This window comes from Pecten maximus, chromosome 16, assembly GCF_902652985.1.
Source record: "Pecten maximus chromosome 16, xPecMax1.1, whole genome shotgun sequence".
Taxonomy (NCBI): domain Eukaryota; kingdom Metazoa; phylum Mollusca; class Bivalvia; order Pectinida; family Pectinidae; genus Pecten; species Pecten maximus.
The window spans coordinates 9,480,644-9,495,041 of NC_047030.1; the positions used below are offsets into that span (position 1 = coordinate 9,480,644).

Genomic DNA, 14,398 nt, shown 5'->3' on the forward strand with positions numbered 1-14,398 from the left:
GTTGGACAATATGTTGTTGTATTGTAATGTTCAATGAAGCGTCTGCTTCAAATCATTACATGGATAAAAGATACTTACAGTTTTTTAATGTGAAAAACGAAAACGGTGTTTTGCTTTCACAAATTATGAAGTTGACGGTACCAAATAGTAAAACAGTTCAGTTTTTTTGTAAAATTCTTGTAAAATGTCGATACACCACACTTTTATGATCAGTGAAATTCATCGCGTAACATAATATATTCATAACAGTGCTATGCCAACATTTAAAATGGGATAGTTGATCTTGAGAAAGGGTAAAGATGTATTTGTCAAGATTATGTGCTCAATTTTGAGGACACAGCATAATCTAAATTTGAATTTTAATGCATGGAAGGTATCCTCTGTTGTCGATTTAGGATTTTGGAACATGCTATATCCTTTGCATGTTAATAATCTCTTTTTTGTTGTAATCTATTATATTACGATACTAGGTCAAATACTCGTTCTTCAAATCCGGAGTAGAGGAAGCCCATTTGGTATTTGATGGTATCAATACAAACAAAAATACTTGGATGGATCCTGCAAACTTTTTATATTCTCTGGAATATGGAGGCCTCGTCAATGCCACATCAGCAAGTATATCGGGGTGAGCACACAATTTTGTCATTTCTCATGAGTAGTACTCAAGTAGTATTTCAAGATAATCTATTATCAATGAAACTTTCTCATACAGTAAGTATGTCTCGTAATGTGTGTTTATTCCTCCGGGCACAAAGCGTGAAATGGAAAAAGGAGAAGAGAATCTAAAAGTCGGAGAGAAGCATAATGAAGTCTTTCTGCGTCTATGCAATTATCCATCGTACCATAAACATGGAATGTGGGGTTTTACATTAGATGGTACCTCATCCAGTTGTATTAGAAGTTATTTTTTTCTGTTATTAACCAGTGCAGGATCGCGGAAAGAATGTACCGGCTCCGACTTAATGCAAGGTTAAAAATAAGCATTAATATTTTGACCGCTACAGATCGAGAATTGGCTCTCTGAAGTATCTTGCGGATTGGACGTTCGGGAGCCCAAATAAAAAGACCAGTTATTCGTCCCTCCATAGATGTTTGTAGGAGGTGCCTATAAGGGGATCAGAGAGAACTGAATGTTACATTCCTGTCATTTATTAAGGGGCAGATGAACCGACCCTCATTAATTTTGCTGCCTTATTGGAACATTTATCTTAAGAATCAGCCTCCCCCCCCCCCCCCCCCCCCCCACTCCTCATTTTTTCTTTTTCTTTTGGTGCCATCTTCACCCCGATTCTCATATTTACTTGCATGTTTTTTTTATCATTCACGAATAAAACCAAAACATCTTGTACAAATTATGCCTTTCCACTATCATATTACGCACCAATACAGTTTTTTTTATCAAATCTGTTATCCTAAGTAAAACGAAAATGTACAAGTTCAAAACTTCCACCATATGAAGCGTTTTATTTATGAATAATTTCATATGTGTAATGTATATGTATATGCTTATGATCATTATTTTACATGCGGTATTTGGATAAAATAATCTTGCAAACATCACAAGGTCATCAACTATAAATAAAAAAAAGATACGAATTGTAGCTACATCGGTTAGAAAATAACGAAACAGAGTCCTGGAGACTACTGTTGACAGCGTCGTCAGGTGGTTTCCAATCGTCATCGGGCGTTTCGACACTATTTCTACGACTTCCTCTGGTTGGCGGGACAGCAGTGGTGGTCAATTACTGCTTGGTGTTGTTTGGTCCCCCGTTCAGCTCACCTCGTGTTTACCATAACCGACATGATGTTCTCTATAATCGTACACATTTTTCAAATTTACCTTTTCTTGGACTGGATAGGACCATAGGGTATGATGTCCAAATAGGAAGTGACTGGCTGAAAGTCTTGGGCTGGTAGATCAAGTCTTCTATTGGTACCGGAGATGGAGGTTCCTATTAGAAAAAGACATGAAAATTGAAGCAATGTTTTAATTAAAATATAAATATCTTGATGAATTTCGAATCTAGACAGATGTCTTTTGGTAATGCAAGAGTATTGATATTGTACTACTGAAAATTATAAACAGATACGATATAGCCTGAAGATCAAGGGGAGATAACTCAATGCTATCTCCCCCACCCCCTTATTTCTTGCTTTAATCTAAAAAAAACCTAGGACAAGAGCAATTATTTATATAAATGAGTCAAAACACACACACATAGGACAGTGGGCCGGGCTAGGGACAAGCGAACTACCAAACAAACCACCAAAACTCGAACCGGGGTAGTGACAACAGAACAACCAGACACACCACGGGACTACGAAACACGCTTTATGTAGCTACCATTGCAATCCAAACTATATTTCCGTATTACCCTGGTCTATGGCCCCCTTTACACTCGACACAGGCCCATATTTTCATTATAAACAATCCCAGAAACTAATTTCCTCCTTAAATTCTGCCAAAATACCTCCATGATGAAAATACACCATCTTGTATTGAATTCAGCACCAAAAAATCATCTTGTATTGAATTCAGCACCAAAAATTCATCTTTTACAACAAAATACACACTTGATTAACTCCCCCTGACAAAAACAGGCTAGGAAAAAAATAACTTTTTTTCTATATATTTTACATCTACATGTATTGCCCAGCCCTCACATAAAACTTGGGAAACTTCTTTCACCTAAATATCCAATCAGTAGGCACCGATGCATTCACCTTCCTACTCAATCTTCTGCCCAAACGGGGAAAACCCACAATCTATTTTTGATTTGGTTCTGTGGTCCCTCTATGCCTTCTTTGCTTGACATCTGACTTTCTTTTTGCGGCCGTCATTCCTACTTTATGTAACAGTTCAGAAGCGGATTTCAGGGAATCCTCTGGCACCGGCCTCTACCGGACACAGCTATGTGCTCCATCCCTTTTGTTTACACTGCTTTACAAGCTCATGATATTTGGCAGCTTTCCGTTCATGTGCTTCCTTACGTGCTTCTTTCAATAGCACAGTCAGTTCCACCAAGATGACCTTTCAGCGCTGGTGCGACCATATCACAATGTCTGGTCTCAGTGTGGTATGCTATACATCAGGAGAGACAAGAAGTTTCCTGAGGTCTGCCTTCATCTCAGGATAATGTTTTGTTGATAATATTCATGGTACAGGCTGTTGCTTTTGGATGTCCCTTCTCTTCAGCTCTCTCAATCGAATGTGTTTCAGTTTCTGTTGCTCTGTCGCTGGCCTCTTCTGTAGCCACCTTTCGCCATTTATATCTCTCCTGCTGGAGAGCCACTCTAGAGTTAGATAGGATGTGTGCCATTGTTCTTCTGCCACCGCAAATGGTAAAAGTTGGATCTTCCAAGAGGCACCATCTACCATCTAAGTTGCCTGATGATAGCAAGGTGTGCTACATAGACCTGAGCTTGAATGATATCCTATCTGGTTCCATTTGAAACAGGTCAGTCGATGTGATCTTGCGCTCTGGAAGATTTCACCGAATCTGAATACCTGTTGTCCCAATTCAACTGCTCTAATTTTGCACCGTTGTTCCTCCTCTGATCTGAAATACTTTCCCTTCTGTATTTTCTTTCTGCTTGTTCCACTGCTGAAAATGGTCGACTTCAAATCCTCGTCGACCAACACAGATGTTTTCCACGATGTCCTTTCTTCCAGTGTGCTCTCATCTTGGCTGACTGTATCACGAACCGACCACTTTCGGTGTGTCCTTGTTTCCACCCCAGCTCCCCGTACCTCGCTCTCTTTGGAATCCTTCAGGAACATGATCAATCTTCATTTGGACACCTTAAATTTTTTCCAGAACGGAAGACAGAGGTAGCTATAGATGAGATGTCTTGCTATTTAGACCTACTGCTGTGAAATTTGGTGGTACCCCGACCATGATCGCTAAATATGCCTGCTGACACATCGCCTAAGGGATTCAACAGCTTTCAGTGGTAGCTAGTAAAGCATAATGGTTCAGAACGGCCTAGGGAATTCAATTATGAAAGTTATGAAATTCATCAAAATCATGGGTCTTTTGCACTTTGCCTTCAAGATCTAAAATTTCTCTTGTCCGATTTCCATTTTTTTTATTATCTCCTATGATAACGTAAAACCCTTACCATCATTGACGAGTCCGTGAAGGATTAAACAGTTATATGGCGCAGTTTCATTTTATCACCATTACATCTACCTATGAATATAGTTTTAAAAGTTGGTAATATCTTGTGTTTTTTTCGGTGTAATATAATGTTATTGTGTCGATATACTTTTTTTTGTGCGGCCATGTGGAACTCAGTGGCTATATGGTTTTGTATATTAAACACGTGACTAACATGGCTAATATTTGGATACATGCCAGTGTTCAAGTGTTTTTTGCTCCGGGAAATGTCTCTAATTATTATGTAGTTTCCTTAAAGTATGTCATTAATTATATCGTTTAATTTTGTTGTTTCAGAATATGCAGTTCTAAAGGTACTTATTACCTTTTGAAGCACTTAAAGATGAGAACAACATAAGCAATTTCGATTTATATGTTCCTTTGCTTAATAACAATTGGCAATGTGATATTTCAGTGATGGGACCCGTACTTTTGCAGTAATAGATCAGTCTGGGACTTGTTCAGCTATGACTGCATGGATGTTGGTTTTAGATGATGCGTCTGGAAGCACTACATGTTCTTTTGACAACAATGTCCGAACTCGTCCTTATTTCCTGTACAGCAACACTGGGGCAGCCACTCAACTAGAATCCGGTACGAATTGTAACATCGATTATGCAGGAATACTGAAATAAATGATGTTTTATCCGCATTTTGCATATATTCTTTAGAATTTCCTCCGTCAAGGTTTCTTTTTCTTATCATTTTTAGCTTTCCTTTTTATTAACCTATTAATCACTTTTGATCGAAGCACAAATAATGCAACCATACATTTGATATAACACAAACGTTACATTATCAATAAAAATGATAAATGCTTATTTATACTCTGTGCATCTTTATTTTCTGTTCTTTTTAGGTTCAGCCTGGGACAGCGTCAACTTTCCATATGCCGATACACTTGGCATCTTCATAATAGGTAGCATACTGATAACATTTTGTTAAGATAATTTCTCTAAAACCCGAAAGAAAATTATCAATAAATTGAAGACAACGAAATTATTGTTGTTTACTGTCCTCTTGACAGATACTGGCCATGTTTCGTTTTACGTGACCGCAAATTACCTACAAGACAGTGATACAGCTTCCTCTCCGATGATAATTGTTTGAAGTGATATGCATAGTTTAGCGGTTATTTGAATTTATCGGTTGCTTGACATATTATCACGTTACATTGGGAATTGTACTTCAGTTATATGAAGCATATTCTGGGTGATGTGTTTATCTACCAATTCGCCAGATACCATCTAGAAGACAAATTGTCGTAATAGATTTAACCAAAAAGCCTAATTTCTGTATTTTTTTTCAAATACCAGGATGATTGCATATGTGTGCATATCTAGAAAGTGTTACTGTAAACGTTGAAATTTACGCGAGGGGGACATTTACGCTATTTACGCGTATTATTTTGATATCAATTTGCGTAATCTTGAACTACAAGCAAAAGTGGATCGCTCGCGAAAATTACCTCCACGCGTATAGTGTACATATTGAAATCGCGAAATTAACAACCCGCGAAAATAATCACGTTTACAGTATGAATCCTAAGAAATGTTTATGTTTTAATGTGGGTTTCTTTAACTCAGGATGGTTCCCGGTGATGAAGGTTGCCAATGGGGGAAATGTGGCCCCGGCTACTGGCATATACAATCTATGGTCTGGCACATACACTCTTAATGAATATGTCCTCCAGGCCTACTCCATGTCCACAGGAACGGATTCTTACAAATCAAGTATTGTCGATAGCTGGACGTCCTACTACATACAGGCGGTACGTACCATCTTATATTACATTGAGTAACGAAACCAGACTACTTGGTCGGACACTATCCTAATTCTGTTTCCGAGTCTATAAAGTTTAGCATTTAATTCGCATTAGTTATAAAACAAATAAGAGTTATCTTCATCTGCTTTCCCTTTCGAAACACATGTTCTTTTTATTCTTTTTTACTTTTATCTGTCTTTTTGGTAAGTATTTTTGCCCATGTTTTATCGATTTTGAGTTAGAATTAGTTTTTTTTTATTAAGCAGATATTTTGTGTCCATTAAATCATACCCCATAATCGCTAATGTCTCCGTGGAGAAATTATTACTATATATGCTTAGGAAGAAAGAATCAAAGTAATATATGTTATGCGATTACTGATGGGTAACGGGTGTCTTATTTTCAGACATATTTGTGAAGATCCAAACTTTGAAAAGTTTCTGAACTGTTTTCGGAATATTAATTAAAGTCTAAATAGAAAACTGTCGAATTACTGGATATTCCATGCAAACAATACTCCACATACAATTTTGAATAGAGTTCTAGTAAAGTACGTTTCAATGTGATTTATACTGGAATGTTGTAAATGTAGCTGTACCAGACAAACCGACCTCTTTCTTTGTGATGTTTCATTCCGCATTACCGGAAGGTGACGTTCGGAAGTGTGTCGGTACGCCATTATATGGATGCATTTATTAACTGACTGGTTGATAGGAAACGTCTCCTGCCACTGTCGACATGTCACATTCGATGCAATATCAAGTCAAAAATTGATTGAATTTTAGGTTGCTTCTAAAATTGCTTAAATCCAACATCATATGCGATAAGTGTTGTTTAGATAAAATCGTTCAACTACAATCTAGATCTTTTGATAAATGTTTGAATATTACATCTATTATAGTTACTATCAATAGGTTAATAGTTTTTCTAAAGAATTCCTTATATATAAGACAACATTTTATCCATCACATCTTTACTAAAATTGTAAGAGCTGAAGCATTTCAATTAATCATCGATTACTTCAAAACTCTAAAATGTCCTGTTTTACACTAGTTTTCTCTATATATGCTCTAGTTTTACTTCCTTTTCAGGTGAGGATTTCTTTCTTCGTGGGAGGACAAGAAGTAGCCTACGTGGTCTTTGATGCACATGGGTCAACGAAAATTACATGGCTCAACTGTGACCGAATATTGTACACTTCGTATGTTGATCTGACCAGAGACACGTCGGTTCTACACTGTTCTATAGCAGGGTATGACATATAGCACAAATGAAATCTTCCACGAGTATCGAATTCGTGGGCAAATATGAAATACAGATAGAGATACATATAATGGTCTTGAAGACAAACATTTTAGGACTATCTATGAGATGCAGGATTAGACAATGCCAGTACGAATAACTATTATCCAAACACTGAAAGGCTATGACATTATATGGTAATTATACAGGTGTAAGTGAATGAAAAAATTAGATACTTTTAAGCTCAGGTGCTTTGATATGTTTTATTGTAAATCCTTATATTTTTTTTTACAGAAATAACAACAGATACTTTTTCATAGAGGAGACGTACGGCTCAGACTGTGCGGCCAACTTTGGATGGTTTGGAATAATAGAAGGCAGTCTTTGCACCTATGACTCAAAAGATACACGACCCTTTCCTCTATACAGCGATGCAGGATTTTCTGAAGCAAACGATGGTATTACTTATAATGTTTTAAGCACTTACTAATAAACTTTCTTTTGCAGTAACTTTTACGTACAATAAAAACACATTTTGAATATTTACTAAAACGAGGTTAAATAATAGATATAATGGCGAGCATTTATCTACACGTACAGGCATTGATGTTATGTGTAGCATAAAGTTAACATAATTATGTTCATGCTTGTTAATCCTTGCTTCTATCTTGCAACTTAAAATAATGCAATACACGTCTGGAATATTAAACTAGGCGAACGTCAGTCATTTTCATTATGGAAAATCAACTTAACTTAAGGCGATTATTTTATCAAAACCGTGTCTTATAATGCCTCCGTTAGAATTTATTGTTCAATACATTCAAATATATTGTCAGTGGCAGATTAACCCCCATTAATGTTCCTTTGTGAAACGAATCATTATGAGACCAGATATCTAACCGCAGTAACCATAAACAATTTTGTGATGAATTAATTGACTGTTACATTTGTTTTATTTCAATAGATATGGCCGTGGCCGATGTGTTTTCGGTTTCTATTGGTAAGTCATAGTGATAATATAATTGAATATGACATGTTGTGTTGACGATGAAAACGAAACCTTTGAAATTAAAATGAAAACTATAACGATAATATCTAACAAACAGGGGAATCCTAACTAATGTAACAACTTCACGGTAATGCTATCAAAATACAGATAAAATAAGTATATAGTTATGAGGCTTTGAATTCTGCCCGATAACTGAGCATTTCAGGATAATCATAGTATACATTCTTAATTGTATTGAAAAACATGTTTACGTTTATCTATATGATTTGGTACAGCTCGGGACAACATGTGCGCACTGGTCACCTGCCTGAATGGAGGAACATGCTATGACTGGGGTGCGCGATTCGAATGTGTTTGTGTCGGGGACTATTATGGAGGTCAATGTCAAAACTGTACGTATCATCTTTATTGTGTTTCCTGTTTTGTCTGCATTAAAATGCGTAAGCATCATTATGAAAGTCTTGATTTATAGACAAAAATAATTTCTTTCCTTAGTAAAATATGAAATTCTAAGAAACACAGATTTGGCTAGGATATTTCTTTTCGGGTATTATCTTTTGTTTTATAATATAATCGTTAAATATTTGCTCAATGTTGCTGCGTGTGTTTTAGTGGATGGTGGTTGGACAGTTTGGACGGCTTGGTCGGACTGTAGTACCACTTGTTATGCCCAGGGAACACAGATACGAGAACGAAACTGCACCAACCCAACAACTGCTGGGGATGGAGTGTACTGTATCGGAAACAGCAACGAGACTTTCTTCTGTATCCCTACCAACCTGGACATCTGTTCACGTAAATAGCTATGTAAAATAATGACTGGTTGGCGTCCGGTCAGATAGCAAGACCAATTACTGTAAAAGTGGATATTTTCGCGTGTGGAAATTTTCGCTTAGCCAGCTTCCAAAGTGTTCGCGGTGTGGATATTTTCGCGCCGTCAAGATATTTTTACGCTAACTTGTATCTTTTATATTTAGTATTTTTATGTGTTAATATATTCGCGTGTGGAAAATTTCGCGGAGATTTACTGATAGCGAAATAAGCGAAAATTTCCACACCGCGAATATTTCCACTTTTACAGTATACTTATCGATTAAAAATAAGCGGATCTCATCAATATCGTTCAAAGCCGCGTTTTAACAACATTAATTATATTCATATGATAAAAAATAAATGTTTGAAATGCTAATTTCAACGTTGGATTACCAGTAATAATTACATGTATTAGAAAGCTCAGATCAGCTACAAGCTTTGTAATAATCATGTGAACTAACCCATGTTTTAATTTAATCCATGCTTCTACATTTTAGTGAGAATTGAGTATGATCAACAACGGGATGTTGCTATCGAAAGGATCGTATAGTGTAGCAGCATTTCACATTCACATATGAAGCAATAATATAATGCCGGCAATCAGTACATAATTTCTCGCAGAACATTTATACGCATTCTTCTTCATACACTTGGAAAATCACTTATATCATTTATTCATGAATTTCACTCTGGTGAAATTGTTTTATGTTTCATGTGCTATATCGTTGGCGTTTGTATTTTAATTCATAACGCTGTGCATGTCTATGTATTGTTCAAATGTGAATATATGTCCATGTATGTGTTTGTTCCCCCGTAAGCTAAGCAGTTATTGTGGCGTCGGAGACGAATGGTCACGTATCGAACGAGAGTGTTGCGTTAACCCAGCATGATCATCGTGTGTAGTGCATAAATATTGGCATTAAATGCTGACATATATAGTTGATGGTAAAAGAATGTATGGATGACATTGAATGTTTTGTTGTAGAATATTCCACAGGAGATATACAGGAGGGTGATAATTACACCCTGGTCTGCCCTCCCCACTCTCGATTCTATATTCACATATATGATGCTTTCTACGGTCATGCTGGTACACCCTGTAGTACTGCTGATCCAGTCAGTTATATGCGCACGGCCTGCCATACAAGTACCTCGAGCTGCAATGTAATATTCAATGATGCAACGTTTGGAGGAGATCCATGTTCGTCCTATCCTTCAGTCGCCAAGAGTGGATATATCACTTACTACTGTGCAAGTAAGTGTTTTCTTGTAATGAAACTATATTTTAAATGAAACCTTCAATGACAACTTGTGACTGAAACTTCCATAATTAAACAGACGTTAGAGTAACTGTTTAAAATAATTATTCTACATTTTATAATGACGCTTTATGAAACCTGACATGTAGATGTGTATGTTTGTCCTTACATAATTGTAGACATTTAAAATGTTGTATGATCATGTCTTGTATTTTAACGTGATGAATGGACATATCTCCAGAACAACAAAATGCGTGATCTAAGGTCGCCAAGGTCAAGGTTAAGACATTCTAATAAAATCACTAAAATCCAAATAACAGACTGATAATTACTTGACATTCGTCGTCATTTCTAAATACTATTATCTACAAAATGTACCAAACATTTATCTACAGGCGAATTCCATGCCTATTTGAATTAGAGAAATCAGTAATTGTTTCAAATAGGTTTCCTTTAAGGAAATATATAGTTTATATATGTTTACAAATGCAAACCCCCTTTTTATATTGTCGATAGAACGCCGTCTATTGGATGAGCCTAGAGGACGTAAGTATTAATAAAAAAAATATACAATGAAGTAATAATTAATTTTGGTACAATTCCACTCCTTTTTGTTATTTTTGAACATTAATTCTAACATACTTGCACATGATGTGTGTTGTTTTAGTTTCCTTTTACGATTTCATCAATATCATATAAGTTTCGCCACATAAAGATTATTGCCGACAATTGCAGCAATAGACAGTGATCATTTGAATGATTTTTGATCATTTTCAGCCTGGAGATTAGTTTTCAAAGCCCCAAGAGGCACAAGCCCGCCAACCGGATATGCTGATGTTATGGCACTGTATTCCTCCAATGGACCTTACAACGAGGGTGTCACATCAGCCATGACAGATTTTTCTGCATCTGGATCTTACTATAAATCAGCTATCTTAGACCAGTGGGGGACTAATCTGACAGCTTCTGCTGTAAGTATTCAATATAAGTAGGATTTTAACTTTTAACTTTTATTTCATTTAGATGCACACACGTCCTTAAATTGTCACATATGTTAATAAAGCAGTATAAAATCAATCCGACACACATAACAGATTACAACATGATTTATATATGATGAATTCCTGTATACACATTTACGACAGAATTGTTCTAAAAACTGGTTCTCTAGAAGTGTTTCGTGGTGAAGTTGAAACGTTTCGTTAAATGTTGACATCACTGTAAAAACATTTATATATATGTATATCAATTTCTATATTTATTTTCAAACTACCATATAATATACATCAACTACAGTGTGAAACCTATGCTCTTTTATTCTATATCATACTTTCCGAAATCATTCATATTTTAGTTTATTTTGTTTCAAGATAAACACTTTGCATATTACTTTCTCTTGCATGTAGATTCCCTTGTAATTCGTAAATTTGCTTAAATAAGTTTCTGTTTCTATTTTGACTTGATCTGTTTGACCATATTATCACCACCCATCTGCTACTTGTAAAGTAACAGTTCTATAATTAGTATTTGACTTTGTTTAATGAGTTTGCTTAATAGCATGTCAGCATATATTTTTTGTATTGAAGGTGAAATTGGCCACCTACTCAAGTGGCTCTGAAGTGAATCATGTTGTGTTCAGTGGTAGTGGGAAAGGAAAGAACGATTGGTTTGATTGTGCGAATATAATCGACTCCAGTTGGAATGACATCGAGACAGGGAATACTACATGCACTTTAAAGTAAGATATACTCGTCTATAGATGAAACGTTAAGACGATACATTCAATTAAACCTGTCCGATGCCTGTATATTCCAGTAGTTTTATTGTTACTCCGTCAATTCTTGTTTTGAGAACGTTACATTTTGAGAACCGAACATTAGCTTACCTTAATTTGACCTAGATTAACATGGAGGGTTTCATCGATGGGACTAATTACAATTTCAATATTATTTTTATTTTTGAAACGCTTCTCCATAATATTTCGAAACGCATAACTTGTTTACTTTACCTGTTGGTTGTTTCAATTTTATAGTCACTCATTCTCAAATAACTTGTTTAATGAATGTCGTTGTATCTGATGACTCATTTTTGAAAAATAAAACATTATGCAGAATTTGACATGAATCCTCTTAGATATTACTAATTTCAGTTGAATATGAATTAAAAGAACTATTATTCTAACAACAAAATGACTGAAAAGTAAATTGTCAGTGTCACAAGTAGGATTCATTGAATTATCGACGATACTAATGAGAAAATGTAACAATATATATGATGCTCGGTATGAGATGAACGCTTTACTAGTGTTTCGAAAAATGCATAATATACATATACCATTATCATTAATATCAGTCTTCTTTTAGCTAAACTTTATTAGTGTACGTGTAACGGAATTGACAGTAGATATAATAAGTTCCATCTTTCTGGTCCGTAAGGTTTCCGGAGCGTATCTCGAATTGCGTTTAAAATAGCTTCATGAATATGTAAAATTTCCATCATCGAAATATTTTGCTGTTATGGAAATAAAATGTATTATCAAAAATAATATTTGCTATTTTCGGATCATATTTTAAACCCGTTAAACGATGAGCTTCATGAGACACAAATAATTCACTTTTGGAGGGGATGTGATTGTAAACCCGATTTCACAACCCTCAAATCTTCTCAAGTAATATTAGTTACTTTTATAAGATTATAACTGGTTATATATATAGAGAGAGATATTTAAATTTGCAGTTCTGGTGATGCGTACAAAAGGTTATTCCACATTAGTAGCGACTACACTGGATGTAGTGATGAGACAGGCTGGTTCATGTTTAAAGACTACGGGGCCACCAGTGGCTGTTCTGCTTCTGACAGCACAAGTATAACTATGCCGTACATGCTGTACTCGACTTTGGGACTACGAACTACATGGGCTTCAGGTCGGTTATAATACTATTTAGCTTATGGATACGTTAACGTTGATGGATTTTATCAATTAACATTTCGAAAAACTAATAGGACTACCTCCTTCTTGCCAAGCGGAGCGTGTCTGTACGTTTTAAAGTGTGAAACTGCAATCTTTACAGTCGTTTTGACTGAATTACATCGATATGTATAACACGGTGGAATCTAGCATAATGTACCAGTAATGTACCAAGCAAAAATAATTGCCTGTACTTTGCATCAAACCTAGTCAGATATATACATGTATATACAAAACACACTTTAACAATCGCATTATGGAAATATATTCTAAAAAATTATTCTTTTTTATTTACGTAAAAGGGACATTCCTTCGTTCGAACGGCAGATATGAGTTGTACAGATAAGATTTATAAATGAAACAAGCTTACATTCATATCTATGATTAACTGTGATATACAAAATGTATATCACATTTACAAAGAATTTTCGCAAAACACTGCCCCTGGGCACCTGCACTTGAATATTTGCACGCTTGCTCCGATTAATTAAGATATAAGACATCAGAGACAACCGTAACAGATCACAACATGGCGAGTGATTATAAACCCCAATTATAACCATTTTCTTCAATTACTTATATGTTTTGGTAACCTGCATAGTAAATTAGTTAAGAATATCAAAAAAGATTAAAAAAGATAACATACAAAAATGAACAATGTCGCATGAATATGAGCATCACAGGGCACAAACACGTATGGCGTGTTTAAAAACTAAATGTGTGTTTGGATTACCAAGATAAGATAAATACACAGTATACTTGTAATCATTTCTTGTGGTTTGAAGAGCTTCTATTTAGTTATTATTGTGTTTGTGATTTAGCAAATGTAACTTCGAGCAGAACTTCATAACGAACCTGTCAGGCCGTCGAGTCGAGTATGCCGCAGAAGCTAAGCGAATGAAAATATTAGACTCAATCGACTCGGCCTCCTTCTCTCTTTTCCATCTTTATGTATTTATACAATTTTTTATGACGTTCGCTATCTTTTCGTGTCCTCATTTTCCGGCTGATTCGATTTCACTGACCCATTATGTAATCTCTATCTCGGGGAGCCGTGTCCTTCATTTTCGTTTTTGTTTGTAAACGTCTGTGCCTGCTCGATAGTCGTTGGCGGCGATTAATTTCCGCACTTTGGACCGACGTTACATTTTCAAAAACTTAATCTTTAAGAATGTTTGGTTA

General features: G+C 35.7%; 1 protein-coding gene across 1 annotated transcript; it reads left to right on the forward strand.

The window, feature by feature from the left end:
- Positions 1-482: 482 nt before the first annotated feature.
- Positions 483-9,052, forward strand: LOC117314818. The gene is made up of 9 exons (XM_033868923.1): positions 483-625; positions 4,576-4,754; positions 5,020-5,079; positions 5,747-5,931; positions 7,017-7,177; positions 7,462-7,625; positions 8,132-8,167; positions 8,452-8,568; positions 8,789-9,052. Exons 1-9 carry the CDS (start codon positions 552-554, stop codon positions 8,977-8,979), a joined length of 1,167 nt encoding a protein of 388 aa, XP_033724814.1. The 5' UTR covers positions 483-551; the 3' UTR covers positions 8,980-9,052.
- Positions 9,053-14,398: the final 5,346 nt, after the last annotated feature.

Bases quoted from the DNA above. Each gene is read 5' to 3' on its own strand.
- LOC117314818 (XM_033868923.1), top strand. From the start codon at position 552: ATGGATCCTGCAAACTTTTTATATTCTCTGGAATATGGAGGCCTCGTC. The intron at 7,178-7,461 runs GTATGACATATA...TTTTTTTTACAG, and splicing joins CTACACTGTTCTATAGCAGG to AAATAACAACAGATACTTTT. The intron at 7,626-8,131 runs GTATTACTTATA...TTATTTCAATAG, and splicing joins ATTTTCTGAAGCAAACGATG to ATATGGCCGTGGCCGATGTG.